Source organism: Manis javanica, chromosome X (genome assembly GCF_040802235.1).
Source record: "Manis javanica isolate MJ-LG chromosome X, MJ_LKY, whole genome shotgun sequence".
NCBI lineage: Eukaryota > Metazoa > Chordata > Mammalia > Pholidota > Manidae > Manis > Manis javanica.
This window is the reverse complement of record NC_133174.1, coordinates 105,857,023-105,876,754: the sequence shown is the minus strand read 5'-3', so window position 1 is coordinate 105,876,754 and position 19,732 is coordinate 105,857,023. Positions and strand designations below refer to the sequence as shown.

General features: G+C 36.7%; 1 protein-coding gene across 7 annotated transcripts in view; it reads left to right on the top strand.

Annotated features, from left to right (window-relative positions):
* The window catches only part of LRCH2 (leucine rich repeats and calponin homology domain containing 2), a 161,222-nt gene that overhangs the window by 37,742 nt on the left and 103,748 nt on the right, over nucleotides 1-19,732 (top strand). For 6 of the 7 annotated variants that reach the window (XM_073227560.1, XM_073227559.1, XM_037016982.2 and 3 more), the window contains exons 2-5: nucleotides 10,012-10,156; nucleotides 13,737-13,863; nucleotides 17,407-17,512; nucleotides 17,596-17,732. In XM_073227560.1, coding sequence (XP_073083661.1) covers nucleotides 10,012-10,156; nucleotides 13,737-13,863; nucleotides 17,407-17,512; nucleotides 17,596-17,732 — 515 coding nt within the window. The remainder of the gene's footprint in view (nucleotides 1-10,011; nucleotides 10,157-13,736; nucleotides 13,864-17,406; nucleotides 17,513-17,595; nucleotides 17,733-19,732) is intronic. The other variant, XM_037016984.2, reaches the window with a different exon arrangement.

Genomic DNA, 19,732 nt, shown 5'->3' with positions numbered 1-19,732 from the left:
TCGCTAATTATCAGAGAAGTGCAAATTAAAACTACAATGAGGTATCACCTCACACCAGTAAGGATGGCTGCCATCCAAAAGACAAACAACAACAAATGTTGGCGAGGTTGTGGAGAAAGGGGAACCCTCCTACACCGCTGGTTGGAAAGTAAATTAGTTCAACCAGTGTGGAAAGCAATATGGAGGTTCCTCAAAACGCTCAAAACAGACTTACCATTTGACCCAGGAATTCCACTCCTAGGAATTTACCCTAAGGACGCAGCAATCAAGTTTGAGAAAGACAGATGCACCCCTATGTTTATCACAGCACTATTTACAGTAGCCAGGAATTGGAAGCAACCTAAATGTCCATCGACAGATGAATGGATAAAGAAGATGTGGTGCATATACACAATGGAATACTACTGAGCCATAAGAAGAGGGTAAATCCTACCATTTGCAGCAATATGGATGGAGCTGGAGGGTATTATGCTCAGTGAAATAAGCCAAGTGGAGAAAGAGAAATACCAAATTATTTCACTCATCTGTGGAGTATAAGAACAAAGGAAAAACTGAAGGAACAAAACAGCAGTGGAATCAGAGAACCCAAGAATGGAGTAAAAGGTACCAAAGGGAAAGGGGCTGGGGAGGATGGGTGGGTAGGGAGGGATAAGGAGGGGGAAGAGGAAGGGGCGTATTAAGATTAGCATGCATAATGGGGGTGGTGGGAGAAAGGGGAGGGCTGTACAACACAGAGAAGACAAGTAGTGATTCAACAACATTTTGCTATGCTGATGGACAGTGACTGTAAAGGGGTTTATACAGGGGACCTTGTATAGTGGAGAGCCTAGTAAACATAATAGTCTTCATGTAAGTGTAGATTAATGAGAACAAAAAAAAAAGAATGAAAGAAAAGGGGGATTACTCTCTGATAGGATAAAACTAACTGTAAATCAATGATTAATGCATGCTTTAAATATCCTTAATTTTGATCACTTGGAGGGTGTCATATGATTGGCTATGGAAGTACATTTTTCTGATAATATTCCTTTCTCTTAAAAAAAAAAAAGCACTTCCTGTGTGGTGACCTCCAATGAGTTCTACACAATGGTATAAATGGCATATCAAAGTGTGGGCAAAGAGTGTGTTTGTGTTTATACAGAGGATCAAAGTCTAATTTGGCTACCTAGAAAATGAACTAAGATATGATATGAAGAAGAACTTCCAACATCAGCACTCTCTGGAAGAGTCATACCTGAAGATGATCATCAAAAAAACCTCAACATAGATCCAGGCAATGCTGCAGTTGTAGCTGCATTCATCCCACCGGTTCCTGGACTTGCCATGGGAATGAAGAAGGAGATATCTAAGCTGGCCTGTGCATACGGTAAAACAACAAATTTGACTGGATCTATACTGTTGGAACTCAACCAAGAATTAGGAGAAGTGCAAGTTGTAGTGCTCCAAAATCTTACAACTACAGACTATCTACTGTTAAAAGAACATATGGGATGTGAACAGTTCCCAGGAATGGGTTGTTTTAATTTGTCTGATTTCTCTCAGACTGTTCAAATACAGTTGGACAATATCCATCATATCATAGATAAATTTTCACAAATGCCTAGGATGCCTAACTGGTTTTCTTGGTTTCACTGGAGATGGCTGGTAATTATAGATCTGCTTTGGTTATGTAACTGTAAAAAAAAAAAAAAAAAGACAAATCTCCCTTATGGTTTAATTGTGTATCTCAAGATAAAAAATTTAAATCAGAATTTAATTTTCACTATTTTGAAGGAAAATATGAGATGCTGTTAGTGTGAAATAGTTCAAGAAATTAAGATACCCAAATGGAAATTGTAAGGTAAACGAAACCAGACCAGGCAAGAGGCAACAAAGGAGCCAAAAAAAACTTTTATTAGCGCAATCCCAGGCGAGGTTCACTGGTCCATGCACAGGCCTGGGATGTCGCGCCCAGCAGGAGGGGCAACAGGCTTATCAAGGGAGCTGGAAGAGCCCTGAGGGTATGGTAAACAGAACTAATTGGCCGGTGTGGGTGTCTTAATCACCTATGATTGGTCTTGCTGGGTTTCTGGGGAGAGAGGAAGTTCTAGATGCGTGTTCTAGGCGGGACCTGTGGCTAGGGACCTTCCATTGAATCATTTGAGTGACATTCGCCGTTCTCTTCTTTACTTGGCTCGAGTCGGGTTCCTCCAGTGAGACCTGTCCCTTTCTCCACTCCCTCCGGCCTTACAGAAACTAACACTTTTTGCAGCAGAAAACAAAAGAAATTCGGATAAAAAATTATTTCCTGATATTTCCCATCTTTCCTTCCATGGTTGTATTTTTCTTTTGGCACAGTTATTTTGTTTACCCAATTCTTTGAAAGGGTGTTTATCCTGATTTAAAATCTGAAAAACCCTAGAACAAGATTTTCTTAATTACAGGGTTTATAATAGCTAGAGTCTTAATTTTGACTTTATTATACTTTATTTGATTTAACACAATTAGGAAATAAGTAATTGCGATTTTAAGTGGTGTTTACTAAATAAATTAGTTCGTCTAGAAAATAGTTTACTAATGCAAATTTAATTAAATTCCTTAAGGGAACTCATAATGTTACTTTGTTGTTTTACTAAATCTTATTTTCTGGAGGGGAAAGAACATAAAGCATCATACAATATCATCTAAGTTATCATCATAATGCCTTGATATTATTTAAAATATTTTTTTAAAATCGCTCTTATTACTAATACTGATATTCTGGCACTTTCTCCTGTCACTTCTTTGAATGCTCTCGTTGTATGGTTATTTTGTTTTCTTTTGACTATTATTTTCAGTCTTTTCTGCTTGCTGTTTTATTTCTCTACTCAACTCGTAAATGTTGGCCTTCCTGATGGCTCATTCTTGAACTTTCTAATTCAATACTCTGCTCTTACGTGATGTCATCCATTTCTGTGATTTTATAGAACTCAGCACATACCTTTTCCAGAGACTTTATGTTTTGGCTGGTTAGAGTAATTCTAATTCGGTGAATCTCCATCCCCGGAAAAGTCATGGCACAGGTGCAGCTTCGTGACTGACTTGTTCTCAGTGAGAGCGAACAGTGGTGAGGCAGGAGCAGGAGTGGATGGAAAGAAGCCCCACCGTAGCTGTGACCCTGTCTTCCTCAAAGAGGGTTTGTTTTTTATTAAGGTATCATTGATATATAATCTTATGAAGGTTTCACATGGGCAATATTGTGGTTACTATATTCACCCATATTACCAAGTCCTCTACACAACCCCCATTGCAGTTACTGTCCATCAGTGTAGTAAGATGCTATAGAGTCACTTGTCTTCTCTGTGCTATACTGCCTTCCCCGTGCTCCCCACCCACACACATTATGTATGCTAATCATAATAACCCTTAATCCCCTTCTCCTTCCCTCCTCACCCAATCTCCCCATCCCCTTTCCCTTTTGTAACCGCTAATCCCTTCTTGGAGTCTGTGAATCTGCTACTGTTTTGTTTCTTCAGTTTTGCTTTCTTGTTATATTCCACAAATGAGTGAAATAATTTGATACTTGTCTTTCTCCCCCTGGCTTATTTCACTGAGCATAATACCATCTAGCTCCATCTGTGTTATTGCAAATGGTAGGATTTGTTTTCTTCTTATGGCTAAGTAATACTCCATTGTGTACATGTAGCACATCTTCTTTTTCCATTCACCTATTTGATGGGCACTTAGGTTGCTTCCATTTCTTGGCTATTATAAATAGTGCTGGATAAACATAGGGGTGCATATGTCTTTTTCAGTCTGGAATCTTGTTTTCTTCGGGTAAATTCCTAGGAGTGGAATCCTGGGTCAAATGGTATTTATATTTTTAGTTTTTTGAGGAAGCGCCATATTGCTTTCTCCAATGGTTGAACTAATTTACATTCCCACCAACAGTGTAGGAGAGTTCCCCTTTCTCTGCATCCTCGCTACCGTTTGTTGTTGTTTGTCTTTTAGATGTTGGCCATCCAAACTGGTGTGAGGTGATATCTCATTCTCGTTTTAATTTGCATTTCCCTGATGATTAGCCATGTGGAACATCTTTTCATGTGCCTGTTGGCCATCTGAATTTCTTCTTTGGGGAAGTGTCTGTTCATATCCTCCACCCATTTTTTAATCGCGTTATTTGCTTTTTGTTTGTTGAGGCATGTGAGTTCTTTATATATTTCGGATGTTAACTCCTTATTGGATATGTCATTTAAGAATATATTCTTCCATACTGAATGATGCCTTTTTGTTCTGCTGGTAGTGACCTTTGCTGTACAGAAGCTTTTTAGTTTGATATCATCAGTTTGTTCATTTTTACTTCTGCTTCCCTTGCCTGAGGAGATGTGTTCAGGAAAGAACAAGTTTATATTCAAGAGATTTTTGCCTATGGTTTCTTCTAAGAATTTTATGGTTTCATGACTTACATTCATGTCTTTGATCCATTTTGAGTTTACTTTTGTGTATGGAGTTAAACAGTAATCCAGTTTCATTCTCTTTCATGTAGCTGTTCAGTTTTAGCAACACCAGTTGTTGAAGAAGATGTCATTTCCCCATTGTATATCCATATCATATATATCCACCTTTATCATATAGTAATTGGCCATATATGTATGGATTTATATCTGAACTCACATGTCTCAACACCCAAAAAGCAAATAACGTGATTAAAAAATGGGTGGAGGATATGAACAGACACTTCTCCAAAGAAAAATTCAGATGGTCAACAGACACATGAAAAGATGTTCCACATGGCTAATCATCAGGGAAATGCAAATTAAAAAACGAGAATGAGATATCACCTCACACCAGTTTGGATGGCCAACATCTAAAAGACATCTAAAAACAGATCTGTTCCATTGATCTGTGGGTATGTTCTTGTGCTAGTACCAAATTGTCCTGATTACTGTGGCTTTTGTAGTAGAGCTTGAAAGTTGGGGACTGTAATCCCCCCAATTTTATTGCTTTTCAGGACTGCTTTGGCCATTTGGGGTCTTCTGTGGTTCCATATGAATTTTAGAACTATTTGTTCTAGTTCAGTGAAGAATGCTGTTGGTATTTTGATAGGGATTGCATTGAATCTGTATATTGCTTTAGGCAGGATGGCCATTTTGACAATATTAATTCTTCCTATCCTTGAGCACGGCATGTATTTCCATTTATTGGTATCTTTTTAAATTTCTCTTATGAGTCGTCTTGTAATTGTCAGTATAGAACTTTCACCTCCTTGGTTAGGTTTATTCCTAGGTATTTTATTCTATTTGATGCAATTGTGAATGGAATTGTTTTCCTGATTTCTCTTTCTGCTAGTTCATTGTTAGTATATGGGATTGCCACAGATTTCTGTGTTTTAATTTTGTATCCTGCAACTTTGCTGAATTGAGTTATTATTTCTGGTAGTTTTGGGGTGGATTCTTAAGGGTTTTTTATGCACAATATCATGTCATCTGCAAACAGTGACAGTTTAACTTCTTCCTTACCAATCTGGATACCTTTTTTCTCTTTGTGTTGTCTGTGTGTTGCAGCTAGGACCTCCAGTACTATGTTGAATTAAAGTGGGGAGAGTGGGCATACTTGTCTTGTTCCTGATCTTGTATGGCATTGTATGTGAATTTGTTGTATATGGCCTATATTATGTTGACGTACTTGCTCTCTATACCCATTTTATTGAGAATTTTTATCATGAATGGGTGTTGAATTTTGTCAAATGCTTTTTCATCATCTGTTGAGATGACCATGTGATTTTTGTCCTTTTGTTGATGTGGATGATGTTGATGGATTATTGAATATTGTACCATCCTGGCATCATTGGAATAAATCCCACTTGATCATGATGGATAATCTTTTTGATATATATTTGAATTCAATTTGCTAATATCCTTTGAGTATTTTTGAATCTATGTTCATCAGGGATATTGGTCTGTAATTTTCTTTTTTTGTGGTGTTTTTGCCTGGTTTTGGTATTAGAGTGATGCTGGCCTCATGGAATGAGTTTGGAAGTATTCCCTCCTCTTCTACTTTTTGGAAAACTTTAAGGGGGATGGGTATTAGGTCTTCTCTAAATGTTTGATGAAATTCAGCGGTGAAGCCATCTGGTTCAGAGGTTTTGTACTTTGGTAGTTTTTTGATTACCAATTCAATTTCATTGATGGTAATTGGTCTGTTCAGATTTTCTGTTTCTTCTTTGGCCAGTCTTGGAAGGTTTTTTTTTTCTAGAAAGTTGTCTATTTCTTCTAGGTCACCCAATTTGTTCGCATATAAATTTCATAATATTCTCTCATAATTCTTTGTATTTCTGTAGTGTCCATAGTGATTTTTCCTTTCTCATTTCTGATTCTGTTTAGGTGCGTAGACTCTCTTTTTTTCTTGATAAGTCTGGCTAGCGGTTTATCTATTTTTTTTATTTTCTCAAGGAACCAGCTCCTGGTTTCGTTAAGTCTTTCTGTTGTTTTATTCTCCTCAATTTTATTTATTTCTTCTCTTATCTTTATTATATCCCTACTTCTGCTGACTTTGGGCCTCCTTTGCTCTTCTTTTTCTAGTTTCATTAATTGTGAGTTTAGACTGTTCATTTGGGATTGTTCATCTTTCTTGAGATAAGCTTGTATTGCTATATACTTTCCTCTTAGAACTGCCTTCACTGCCTCCACAGAAGTTGGGGTATTGAGCTGTTGTTTTCATTTGTCTCCATATATTGCTTAATCTCTGTTTTTATTTGGTCTTTGAGACATTGATTATTTAGGAGCATGTTGTCAATCCTCCATGTGTTTGTGGGTTTTCTTGTTTTCTTTCCACAAGTTATTTATAGCTTCAGACCTTTGTGGTCTGAGAAGTTGGTTGGTAAAATTTCAATCTCCTGAATTTACTCTGGCTCTTTTTGTGCCCTAGTATGTGATCTGTTCTGGAAATTTTTCCATGTGCACTTGAGAAGAATGTGTATCCTGCTGCTTTTGGGTGTAGACTTCTGTAGATGTCTGTTAGGTCCATCCATTCTAATGTGTTGTTCATTACCTCTGCCTCCTTATTTTTTGTCTGTTTAATCTGTCCTTTGGAGTGAGTGGTGTGTTGAAGTCTCCTGAAATGAATACACTGTATTCTATTTCCCCCTTTAATTCTGTTACATATTTGTGTGCTCCTATGTTGGGTGCATAGATATTTATAATGGTTATATCCTCTGTTTGGACTGATCCTTCTTTTATTATATAATGTCCTTCATTGTCTCTTGTTACTTTCTGTGTTTTGAAGTCTATTTTGTCTGATGCAAGTACTACAACTCCTGCTTTTTTCTCCCTGGTATTTGCATGAAATATCTCTTTCCATCCCTTCACTTTTAGTCTGTGTATGTCTTTGGGTTTGAAGTGAGTCTTTTGTAGGCAGCATGTAGATGGTTCCTGCTTTTTTATCCATTCAGTAACTCTGTGTCTTTTGATTGATGCATTAAGTTCATTTACATTTAGAGTGATTATCGATAGGTACGTACTTTTTACCATTGCAGGCTTTAGGTTTGTAGTTACCGAAGGTTCAGGGGTAGCTTCTTTGCTGTCTGACAGTCTAACTTAACTCACTTAGTTTGCAATTTCAAACACAATCTAAAGATTCTTTTTTTTCTTTTTCTCCCTTTTTCTTCCTCCTCTTCCACTCTATATATTAGGTATCATATTCGGTACTCTTTGTGTATTCCGTGACTGACTTTGTGGGTAGGTGATTTAATTTTGCCTTTGATGAGTAATTAATTGGTCTGCTTCCTTTACTTTGGTTTTATCTTTTCTGGTGACAGCTATTTAGCCTTAGGAGCACTTCCATCTAGAGTAGCCCCTTTAAAATACACTGTATAAACTGTTTGTGGGAGGTAAATTCTGTCAAAGTTTGATTATGTGGAAATTGCTTAATCCCTGCTTCAAATTTAAATGATCATCTTGCTGGGTAGAGTATTCTTGGTTCTAGGCCCTTCTGCTTCATTGCATTCAGTGTATCATGCCACTTCTTTCTGGTCTGTAAGGTTTCTTCTGAGAAGTCTGATGATATACTGATGGGTTTTCCTTTTGTATGTGATCTTTTTTCTCTCTCTGGCTGCTTTTAATATTCTCTGCTTGTCCTTGATCTTTGCCATTTTAATTATTATATGCCTTGGTGTTGTTTTCCTTGGGTCCCTTGTGTTGGGAGATCTGTGCACTTCCATGGACTGAGAGACTCTTTTGTTCCCCTGATTGTGGAGATTTTTAGCAATTATTTCCTCAAAGAGACTTACTGTCCCTTTTTTTTCTCTTCTTCTGGTACCCCTGTAATGTGAATATTGTTCTGTTTGGATTGGTCCCACCGTTCTCTTAATATTTTTTCATTCCAGAGATCCTCCTTTTTTTTTCTTTCTGTGCCTCAGCTTTTTTATATTCTTGTTCTTTAATTTCTATTTCATTAACATTTCCTCTACCTGATCTAATCTGCTTTTAAGTCCTTCCATTTTATTTTTCATTTCAGATACTGAATTTTTCAAAGTTTCTACCTCTTTCTTGAAGTCCTCCCTGAGATCTTGACTGTTTTCCTGTAGCTTCGTGACCTTGTTTGTCATTTTTATTTTGAAATGTTTATCAAGGAGATTGGTGATTTCATTTTCAGTGAGCCCTCTTTCTGGTGTTTGTGGGATTTTGGTTTGTACCAAGTTCTTTTGCCATTTCATATTTGTAATGATTACTATGGAATAATAACTTTGTGTAGGTGGCACTCTCTATGAGCAGAAGCTGTGTTCTCTGGATCTGCCCAGCCTCTGTAGTGATGGTGGGGTTCTCAGGTGAGTGGCACTGGTGCCTGCCAGGAGGAAGGAGCTCTTTCCTGCTTCCTGGCTGCAGTGCCTTTCTCCTGGCTGCAGTGCCTGCCTCTACTGCCAGGGCCAGTGAGCCAAGTACACAGGGAGCAGCCTCTGTGACATGCCCCTGTAGCTGCTGTAGGCAGGGCCACCCTCTGGATAGCCTGGCATGGTGGCAGCGGCAGCAGGTGTGCAAACTAGTGCCACCCAGGACTAAGGAGCGGCTGGATGCATATAGCAGTAGGGGGCCTCAGGACCTCATTGGAAGCCCAAGGGGATGGTGTGTGAGAAGCTCCTGAAAGTTCCCAACCTGTTGCACTCAGCTTGCTGGGACCATTTTGTGTATATGTGTAATCCTTGCCCCTTTAGCAAGGGGGAAGGAAGTCTTTTAAAGTGCTTGCTTTTCTTTTGTCCCTGAGTAGCCACTTGTGGGTACCTGTTTTCCACAAGTGGTTGGAATCTCAGTCTCTCCAAGCATTCTGCCTGTCTTTGCTTTCCAACCCCTCTAATATCCAGAGCACTATGTAATGTGAGTTTGTTCTCCCTTAGTAGACCTCCAGGGGTGGGTATTTAGCTATCCTGGGCCTCTTCTCCCTCCCCACTCCATTTCTATTCCTCTCACCAGTGAGCTGGGGTTGGGGAAGGGCTTGGGTCCTTCTAGATCGTGGCTTTGCTACTTTACCCTTTTCTATTTCTATTCCTCTCGCCAGTGAACTGGGGTTGGGGAAGGGCTTGGGTCCTTCTAGATCGTGGCTTTGCTACTTTACCCTTTTCCGTGAGGTCTTCTCTCCCTTCCCCAGATGTAAGTCATCTGTTGTAGTCTTCTTTCTGATCACTCTTTCTCGATTGGTTGTATTTGCTGTACTTTCATGTTGTATGTAGTTTTGAGAGGAGGTTTCTGCCTCTTTTCTCATGCCACCATCTTTTTTCCCTACCCCAGCTTTTTGTTTTTAAATATCAGAATTCCTTATTAGTATTTTGAAAGATAAACTTTAAAGGTATTGTAGTTTATCAAGTACAATTTATTAATAAAGAGGCTTTCCATGAATATTTTTCTCTATTTTTTTTTTTGCCTTCAATGTGATGGTGGATAATATTTTATAATATTTGAGGTAGTTGCTTGGACTCTAAGTGATTCAGGAAGTATGAGAATAGTTCTGTTAATTACCATAGATATAGGTGTATGTTTGACACATAAACCTTTTATTTTTCAGATCTTTCAAGAAATCGTTTTACAGAAATTCCTTCTGATGTCTGGTTATTTGCACCTCTTGAAACATTAAATTTATATCATAATTGCATCAAAACCATTCCTGAAGCCATTAAAAACCTACAGATGTTAACATACCTTAACATTAGGTAAGCAAACAATGTTTTTTGGTAAATTTTGTTTTTTACCATAGTTCTAATCCTTTTTAGTCGCAAAGGAATGTGCTTGGTTTGGTTTAACAGTATTCCATTTGTATTTTTTATATGTCCACATTATAGGCTTTTGGTATTGTTTTTGAGACTAGTGTTTCTCAAACTTATATGTGCATGGGTATTACTTGGGGATTAACATAAAGATTCTGATTCCATAGATCTCTAGTGGGGCCTTCATTTCTACCAAGCCCTCTGGTTATGCCTATGTCTGCTGGTCCTTAGATCACTTTGAGTAGCAAGGCTTTAGATCAGAAATATTTTACTGAATTTATATCACTACAGTACAGATTTATTTATATGCATCCTTAGTTGAAGTGAAACATAAAGAGTTCTTGAGTCAGATTTTTCATACTTTTATGACTTTCTGTTGCTATTTCAAGGCTGGATAGATTGGGATGGGAGGGTTGGAATGTTACAAAATGGATGATAGTTGATTTTAATACTTAGTAAGTGCTATGTGCTAGACAATATTAAAAATACTTTACTCATATTACATCATCTAATCCTCACAACAGCTTTTTGAGATATATGCTATTATTATCCCTGTATTACAGATGAGAAAACTGAAGCACAGAGAGGTTAACTACCCAGAGTTGTATTTGTATGTGTGTGCGCATGCACGTGCACATGTACTCACGCACACACACACTCACACCCCGACATTGTGAATGTAGAGCCAGGATTCAAATCAAAGCAGTATGGCTATAGAATTTTCATTCTTAATTACCCTGTATTTATTATATATATATAAGTAAAAAATTGCCCTGTCAAATTAGTGACATTGAATAGAAACTGGTATATTATGACTTATTTATTTATGTTTATTTTTTATGTATTATTTTGTATCATTAATATACAATTGCATGAGCAACATTGTGGTTACTAGATTCCCCCCATTATCAAGTCCCCACCACATACCCCATTACAGTATTATGACTTAATTTTAGAATCATTTTCTTCTCTTCCTTTTTCTTTTCTTTTTGATTTGTATGGTATTCTTTCTGCCCCCTCGAGTTACTTGTGTAAATTCCTTCATATGGAAGTATTAAATATAATGAATAGTAAAATAAAATATAATACATAAAATACTGCTCCTTTTTTATTGTGATATATCAGTCCTTATGTATGTCACCTTCTGTGTTGTCACTTGGCAGTATGTACTATTTTAATTGAAACCATATTATACCTTAAAATATGTGAGAGGAATTTATCCTTCCATAGATGTCAGTCATTTGGGTTGCTCTTTTTGTTAATTGGGTACTTATTTCCTTGGCCTGGCTTGGGTGAGTTTTGAGGAAAGTCAGGTATTTTAAAGATTTGTCCTTGTTTTTGTTTCATTTTGTTCCTTTATGGAAAAAAGTGATTTGTCAAAAATTGAGTTACATTTCCATATTACCATGTATGTTATATCTTAGTTTTACCAAATCTTTTCTGTGATTCTTCCTTGTTTTGGTCTCTAAAAGTTGACTCCTGATTTTTGTTTATAGTCACAAAAATTTTTGAACAATCTAAATTGCAATAACATTTCTCTAGTGACTGACTTCTTTTGACTATCTCTAAAACATGTCGCAAAAAAGTGAAGATTAATGACTTATTAGCTGTGTATAAAGAAATCCTATTCTGGAGAAAGCTGATTGTGCTGACTCGATGAACCAGTTTCTTAAGTGAAGAAAGTAAACAAATTTTTAAACTATTTTTGGTCTGAGGGAGATGAGAATGAGTTTGAATGTGCCATTATTTTTCCCATTTATTTTTTATTTTGGTGACAATATCTTGAGAAACTTGGAGGATGATTTTTCATCTCTCTCTCTCTCTTGTATATAATTCCTCTTTCAGTATAATTTTCCTAAAGATCTTGCTTGATCCTGAAAGTATCAAGGATTGTGACAGGTTCTTAGCATATCTGACATTCCAGTAGCCTGTCCAGGATTGCTGCTTTGGGACATTGTCTTTTTCTTTTTTTTTAAAGTCTTTCCATGTGATTAAAACCAGTGTGGTGTTTCTGGACATCCTATGCAGGCATAAAATGGGGTGAAAGTTCTTCAAATACTTACTTGTGGTAACACCACGTTTTTGTTGCTGTGCATGTTACACAAAAACAGGAAGAATAATAGCTTGTTGCTTATGAATGCTTGATAGTATATAAATGTAGTGATAATAATTCATATGTTTTGATAGTGGGATTGTCAGTCTCTTTGGGCTGCTATAACAGAATACCATATACTTGGTGGCTTATAAACAACAGAAATTCATTTCTCACAGTTCTGGAGGCTGGAGAAGTTCAAGGGCAAGGCACTCGCAGATTTGGTGTCTGGTGAGGTCCCACTTCTTGGTTCATAGGTGACCGTTTTTAGCTGTATCCTCACATGGCAGAAGGGGCAGGGAAGCTCCCTGGGGTCTTGTAAAAGGGCATTAATTCCATTCATGAGGGCAAATACCTCTCAAAGGCCCTGCCTCCAGGTACCATCACACTGGGATTAGGTTTTGTTTTTAAATTGAAATATAGTTGATATTCAAATTTATATTGGTTTCAAGTTTACAACATAGTGATTTGACAGTTATTTACATTATTAAATGCTGGGTATTGAGTTTTACCATTGTAATTGTTGTGGAGGGGAGGACACAGACATTGTCTATAGCAGGGATCATTTGGGTTAGTCTGCATTGGAGTATAAATTTGACCACAGTAGTTTAAGGGTAAAAGGGCCTCAGAGTCAGATTGCCTGGGCTTAAATACTGGTTCTCCCATGTACTAGTTGTGTGACTGAGCAGTTAATCTCTTTACTGCTGTTTTCTTCATCTATAAAATAGTACAATGATAGTATCTGTCTTCCTAGTAAAGTAGATTGTTGTGAGCGTTAGTCAGGTTAATTCATTTGAGTTGCCCTGAACATGGTGCACATAGTAAGCACTCAGTAAGTGTTGTTTGTTATATTTAATGTATTCACAGAAATAGGAATGCTGTATTAACTTTGAACTGAGGTAAAGGCGCTAATACGCTGTTCTGCCACAAACCTGTAACAAAAGGCAGTAGGTTAAGGTTACTATTTTTGAAGATATAATCCTGTCCCTTATTTTCATAAATTTGAATATAATGCATGCAGATTTATCCTTGGAACCTTTCCCTAGTTACAGGTATGAAAGTACAGAATATAGTGAAATTATACCAGAGAGCAAGGTTCTGGCATTTTCTAGCTCAGAAGAATAATTCTGGGTTTTGGCACAATATCATAGGTAACAGGATAGGCTTTGCAGTCTGGTGCCTGGGCAAGTCACTTAACCAGTTATAACCTTTGTTTTTTGATTTGTATAATGGAGATGATAATATTACCTGTCTTTGGGGTTAGTGTGAGGATTAAGTGAGATAGTGCATGTTAGGATTTTAGCCTGGTCCAAAGTAAGCAATCATTAAGAAGTGAAAGCTTCTTTTTACTTTTGAGGTGATTTATTCTTTTTCAACATAACATGTCAGGTTTCAGACATATTTCTTAAAATGAGACTTTCTTATTCTTTTCAGTCGAAATCTTTTATCAACATTGCCAAAATACCTATTTGATCTTCCTCTTAAAGTTTTGGTCATCAGTAATAATAAACTGGTATCCATTCCAGAAGAAATTGGGAAGTTAAAAGATTTGATGGAATTGGTGAGTAAAATAGTTGTGTTGATTATATATAATATGCATATGTGTAACTTTATTAATCAGTCTTTTATGGAATTTCACTGTAATTAAAAAAAGAAGAATAACTTGGTATATACCTAAGTTGTCTTTAGAAAATTTTTGAGATACCATGGCTTATGTTTGATTTTAGCTCACAGCTACAATAAAAGCCAGGTTGTTCCTCAGTCCTGGTGAGGTCATAAGGCTTGCTTACAAGTCTTACGAAATGCTTTCCAAATGAGTTAGCATTTGTCTATCCATTTTGTGGACAGTAAAGTTCTTAGACCAGGAAAATATGAGGGTTCATCTTTTTTAAAGGTTTTGCAGGGCTACTATGAGAGCCTTGGAGAAAGGGGATAAAAGAAGAGTATAATGCCTGCAAACAGTAGAAAGAACAAAACAACCCTTCCTATATCCTCATGTGATTTTTATAATACTCCTGGGACCAAGATAAATGAAAAGAGGCCATTATATACAATTGATTGTAGAAATATAGGAGCAGTTTAAAGTAAGTACTTTGAACATAACATTTTGGGTATTAAAGGACATTGAGTTCTGAGAGAAACATAATCATACCCTCAAAGAATTGAGCTATTTTTTCATTCTTCTGTTACTTCCACCTCACAATATATACCATGCTATTTATTTTTATTTTCTGTGTTACCTTGAGTAATGCTTTCCCAATACAAAGATATTTTAAAAGTATTCTTAAGTATGACTTTATTATGTGTGGAGGGCCAAAAGTTTTCTTGAGGAAATTACCAGCGATTTTATATTGAGAAATTAAGGTGCAAACAGAGTGTAATGAACAGAAATTTCAGGAGTGTCTTTCTTTAATTCATTAAGGAGTACCTGCATATGCAATTATAATACAAGGAAGGGGAGGAAAATATGAGGGTTCATCTTTTTTCATTAAATCTTTGAACATATTAACAGTGCCCAGGTCAAAGAAAGTAATGGTCTTCCCTTTTATATTGTTACCTATTTTGAACTAAAATACATGCCTCTATCACTTTTATCCATTGGTCCTGGGACCACCATGTAAAGAACTATAGAAAATTACAACTTCTTTTCCCTTCAGATATTTGTAATTTGTTGTGTGTTTATTCTCCATTTTACCAAACTCTAAGACTAGTTTTTCTGTAGCTTTAACATCTTTATTACTTGTATTCCTTTCTATATTTCCTGTATTTCTTATTCATTTTATTTTCAGCTATTTCTGTCCTGAAAATGTTTCCTTTTATTAAGGTTTCTTTTAGTGTTGTACTCGCAAATGAAAATAAGATTGCAGATGTGATCTAACACATTCACAGTAAAAGGGAAGACCATTACTTTCTTTGACCTGGGCACTGTTAATATGTTGAAAGATTTAATGAAAATTATGCTTTGATATTCTATGGCTCTGTAATTTCTTCTCTTTTTTTATACAGTTTTTGGCTCTATGTTCTAAATTATATTACATGAGATAGGTTTTGGATAAATGAAACTTCAAAAAACTATTCAGGGTTTTTAGACTTAGTCTAGTATTTTTATTTAAGTGAAATGTTTAAAAACTATTAAATATAATTGTTTTACTAGGCACTATAAAATTACTATGCTTTATAAACCCTTGAAATCAGTAACAGTGGACAGATAGCATTAGGATGGCAAACTGACAATTGTAAGTCACATAATGAACTTGTGGATATAACCTGTCCTTGGAATATTTTCCCATGACACTATTCCACAAGAATGTGTTAATCAACTACAGTGAAATTCTATTATTAGAAACCTAGGAAGTACTCTCAGGCCTCCAATACACATTGGTGAGTTGGGTCAGTTTTCTGTCCTTGGGTCTATTTCTCCTGGGAAATGGCAGCTATCTATCAAATTTCTTTGGGTTTTCTATACAGAAATCTTCAATATTAGACACCTTTGAGAGGAAGCAAAGTATTTAAAGGGCATTTCCCCCAATTTTATTATCCATTATTTGGATAATGGCCTCTTCTCCACAAAGCAACTAAGGTGATCTTGTTGAAACATGTCACATCATGTCATGCCTCTGTTTAGAAGTTTCTGATTCTTGCTCACATCTCTCTGACTAAAAACCAAAATTGTACCTCTCCTCCCATCCTAGTCTCCCCGTTGCACACTTCTTCCTGTTACACTGGATTCCTTGCTGTTCTAATACGTCAGCCATACTTTGCTTAAGAGCCTTTACATTTATGTTCCCTTCTGTCTGGAATATTGTTCTTATATATTGGCATGGCTCATACTCAGCTCTGACAATACTGTTCAAATATCAGCTTCTCTATGAGATAATCTACATTGCTAATACCTCTCCCCACTGCCACTGGCCCTGCGCTTTTCCTTTACCCTGATTTTTTTTTTCTTAGCACTCATCACCTTCTAGCATATTATATAATCTACTCTAGCTCCTCAAGGAGCTATGAGGGCAGGAAGTGTTGTTTGCATTATTCCTTGATGTTGTCCCCCCAACACCTGCAACAGTGCCTAGCAAATGGTTGGTATTTGGTAAATATTTGTTGTTGAATGAAGATGTCTTAGATACAGTTTGAAAGAAGTATGTAGAATACATTTTTCTTATCATTTGTAGGTTTATTGGATTCTTCCTTACATTATAATGTCTTTAATATTCTTTTGAACTTAGCCCTCCTGCCATTTTTACTGTTGATAAAATTGAATTTATGTACCACTTCTTTCCTTCTAAGCTAATACAGTTTCCAGTGACAGTTGGAAATTGGGGGCAGTTGCAGTAGAATAATTTCATTTGCAGTGTATCTGTAATGGGTGCTGTCTGAGGTCTTGTTGCAGATTTTTCTTCCCTTTTTGTTGATGTGGTACTAAGAAAGGGAAGGGAGAGGAAAGCACAGTTAACTTAAGCTGTTCTTTATCCTCTTATTATGGAAATATGGTGTCATTTATCTTTAAATAAGGGCTTGTATTTTAGTTTAACCTTGAGACATTTCCAGTTCAGATCTCCTATAATGTCTTTGGCTTATGATGTGAGCTACAAAACTTTGAGCTTGTAATCCCTCATGTTTTGTATCCCTTTGAGAAAGAGGTTTAGTTAAATTGAGTCTGACCACAGTCTTTGGTTCTCCAGCTCACATTGGTAAATCCTTGACTTTCTCAGCTTCTGCCTATCAAGTGTCTAAAACCAACTCATATAATTGGCAGATTATCACAATGATTATAATTGCCTTTTATTTTACCTCTGAATGAATGGATCATTCTTACTGCTGATTTTAATTAGTGAGAGTGGTCTTCAGTTGAGATTTCAAAAGACTGACTTATGTAGTAGTACTAAGTTATAACCTCAAATTTCTGCACAGAAAAGTTTATGTTAACTGTGTTGGGTGGACTTCATGATGTACTGTAAATTGAAACCTGACAGGTAATCTACCTTTAGAAAAATGACACTAGAGGTTAACTTTTACTAGCTGTTAGTCATGTCCTTCAGTTTAAAAGTTGAAATATATCTGTATTTCTCAGTTTGTTATAATTGTGCTTTCTTGCTTTCCTTAGGATATTAGCTGCAATGAGATTCAGGTCCTTCCCCAACAAATGGGAAAATTGCATTCACTTAGAGAGCTAAATATAAGAAGAAATAATCTTCATGTGTTGCCAGATGGTAAGATGCTAACTATTTTTATTGACATGAATAAAAGGGTAACTATGTAAAATTTAATTTAATTATTTTTCATTTCTGAACAGAATTAGGAGATCTTCCCTTAGTCAAGCTGGATTTCTCTTGTAATAAAGTGACCAAAATTCCAGTTTGTTACAGGAAGCTGCATCACTTGCAAGTAATAATTTTGGATAACAATCCATTGCAAGTACCACCAGCACAGGTTTGTAATAAAAATATGATACTTGTTTATTCTGTTTATTCATAATTACATCTATTACTGGTAAATCAAAAAGCATTAGAATTACGAGTCAGTTTGTTGTTGAGTTGTTATTGTCAGGGGGGTTTTATAAGTGACTTTTTCACTTTGGTAGGAGTTTTAGCTTTTGGAAGGAGTTTTAGCTTAGCTTTTGAGGAATAGGATTTGGAAAACCCAGTTATCAACTTTCTGCTTGTGAACTGATAATTCTGGGTGTCAGTGTTACTTTAAATGGATAGACTATGTCTTTCTACCTTAGTGCTGCTCAGATAATCTGCTTAAGATATGTTGTGTGTTTGGAGCACATTCTCAGAACTGATAGATGGAATCGTAACAGAAAGAACAAGATACAAGTGGAATAGTTATTAATTCAGACTTTTAGTTTGAGGATTAAATCCATGTGAAATCCACTGAAATGATGGTAAAGGACTGCACTAAGATGTAAACCCATGAGGACAAAGGTTGAGAGAGAAGAGGACAAGCAAGGAAGAGGTGGCAATAGAATTTTGGGAAATGGAAAATAGAGTAATTGTAACTGGGATCTCTACTTACACTGCTTGAGTATCTGGCTGAGGAGGCACATGGCAGTGAAATGCCAGCCTATGTTCTGCTTCTAAGCTGTGTGCCCTGTACAGTGTTTGCATACATTGGGAAGAATGGTTGCCTTTTTCTTCCTGCACTGGTACATACCACTCATTCCAAAGGAGGTGCCTCTTCTAATTCACATAAGGCTGCTAAGGTCCTGGTAGTAAAAGCCTTAGTCGCATGGGGAAAGCTGAAACTCGTGTCTACTATAGGAGACTTGTATCAACAAGAGGCAAGTTGATTTACTGTGTTAAACTTGGGAATAGCTTGGGTATTGGAGTAAACATCTAACTGTAAATATAGAGATGAGAGGCTGAAAACGTGGTCTGTAGGATGTCTAAGGCAGTGCTATCTAGTAGAACTTTCTGAATGATGAGAATGTTCTAGAATCTGTGCTGTAGCCACTTGCTATATGGAGGTAATGAGTACTTGAAATATGGCTAGTGTGACTAAGTAACCAGATATTTAATTTAATTTAATTTAGATTAATTTAAATAGTTTTGTGTGATTGATGGTTACCATATTGGATACCACAGGTCTAAGATTTAAACCCTAGATTCTTGCCCTTAGTTCTGCAACCATGTGACTATCCCTCACTTGCCTCAGTGGAAACCTGAGGTTTACTCTGAGGAGTAGGTAGATTCTCTTAGATTCTCTCCCTTACCTCAGCAACCAAATGACTATCACCCCTTGCCTTAGCATTATCCTGGAGTTTACTCTTTAGAGCAGTGCTGTTCATTAGAACTTTCTGTGATGATTGAAATATTCTGTATTTGCATTGTCCATATGTCCAATAGCCACAAATGTTACTGAACACTTGAAAGTATATAGTGTGATTGAGTAATTGAATTTTAGTTCTATTTAGGTTTAACTAATTTAAATTTAAATAGCCACATGTGGCTAATGGCCACCGTTATCAGACAGTAAAGTTATAGAGAGACTGAACCAGAGTCAGGGACTTCAGGTACAGCTATGGGTAAGAGTGAGACCCCCATACTGAAAACAGTAAATGCTTACATACTGAATGTTGGGACTCTCCAGTAGACTTCTCTTGCTTGGCTCCTAGAATGTTTGCATCCTGTCTTATGTATCTCAAGCAGGATTGGTGGGTTTCTCCTGTGGTAAACTGATTCAACTAGAATGTACGTACACACTGATCTTCAGGGGGTACTCTGTTGAAATAGCTAGTCACTAATCACTAGACAGTGAGGCTCACCATTGGTAAACTTCTCCCACATATACAGAGCTTCCAGTTGGCATTTTATTTTTTCACTCTTAGGAGTGGTAATCAGAATGACTTCTCAGCAGCAGCACAGGGAGCTAGCAGATGCTAGAATGATCCCTTCAAAGACTGATAGAATATTTCCATATTTCCAGCT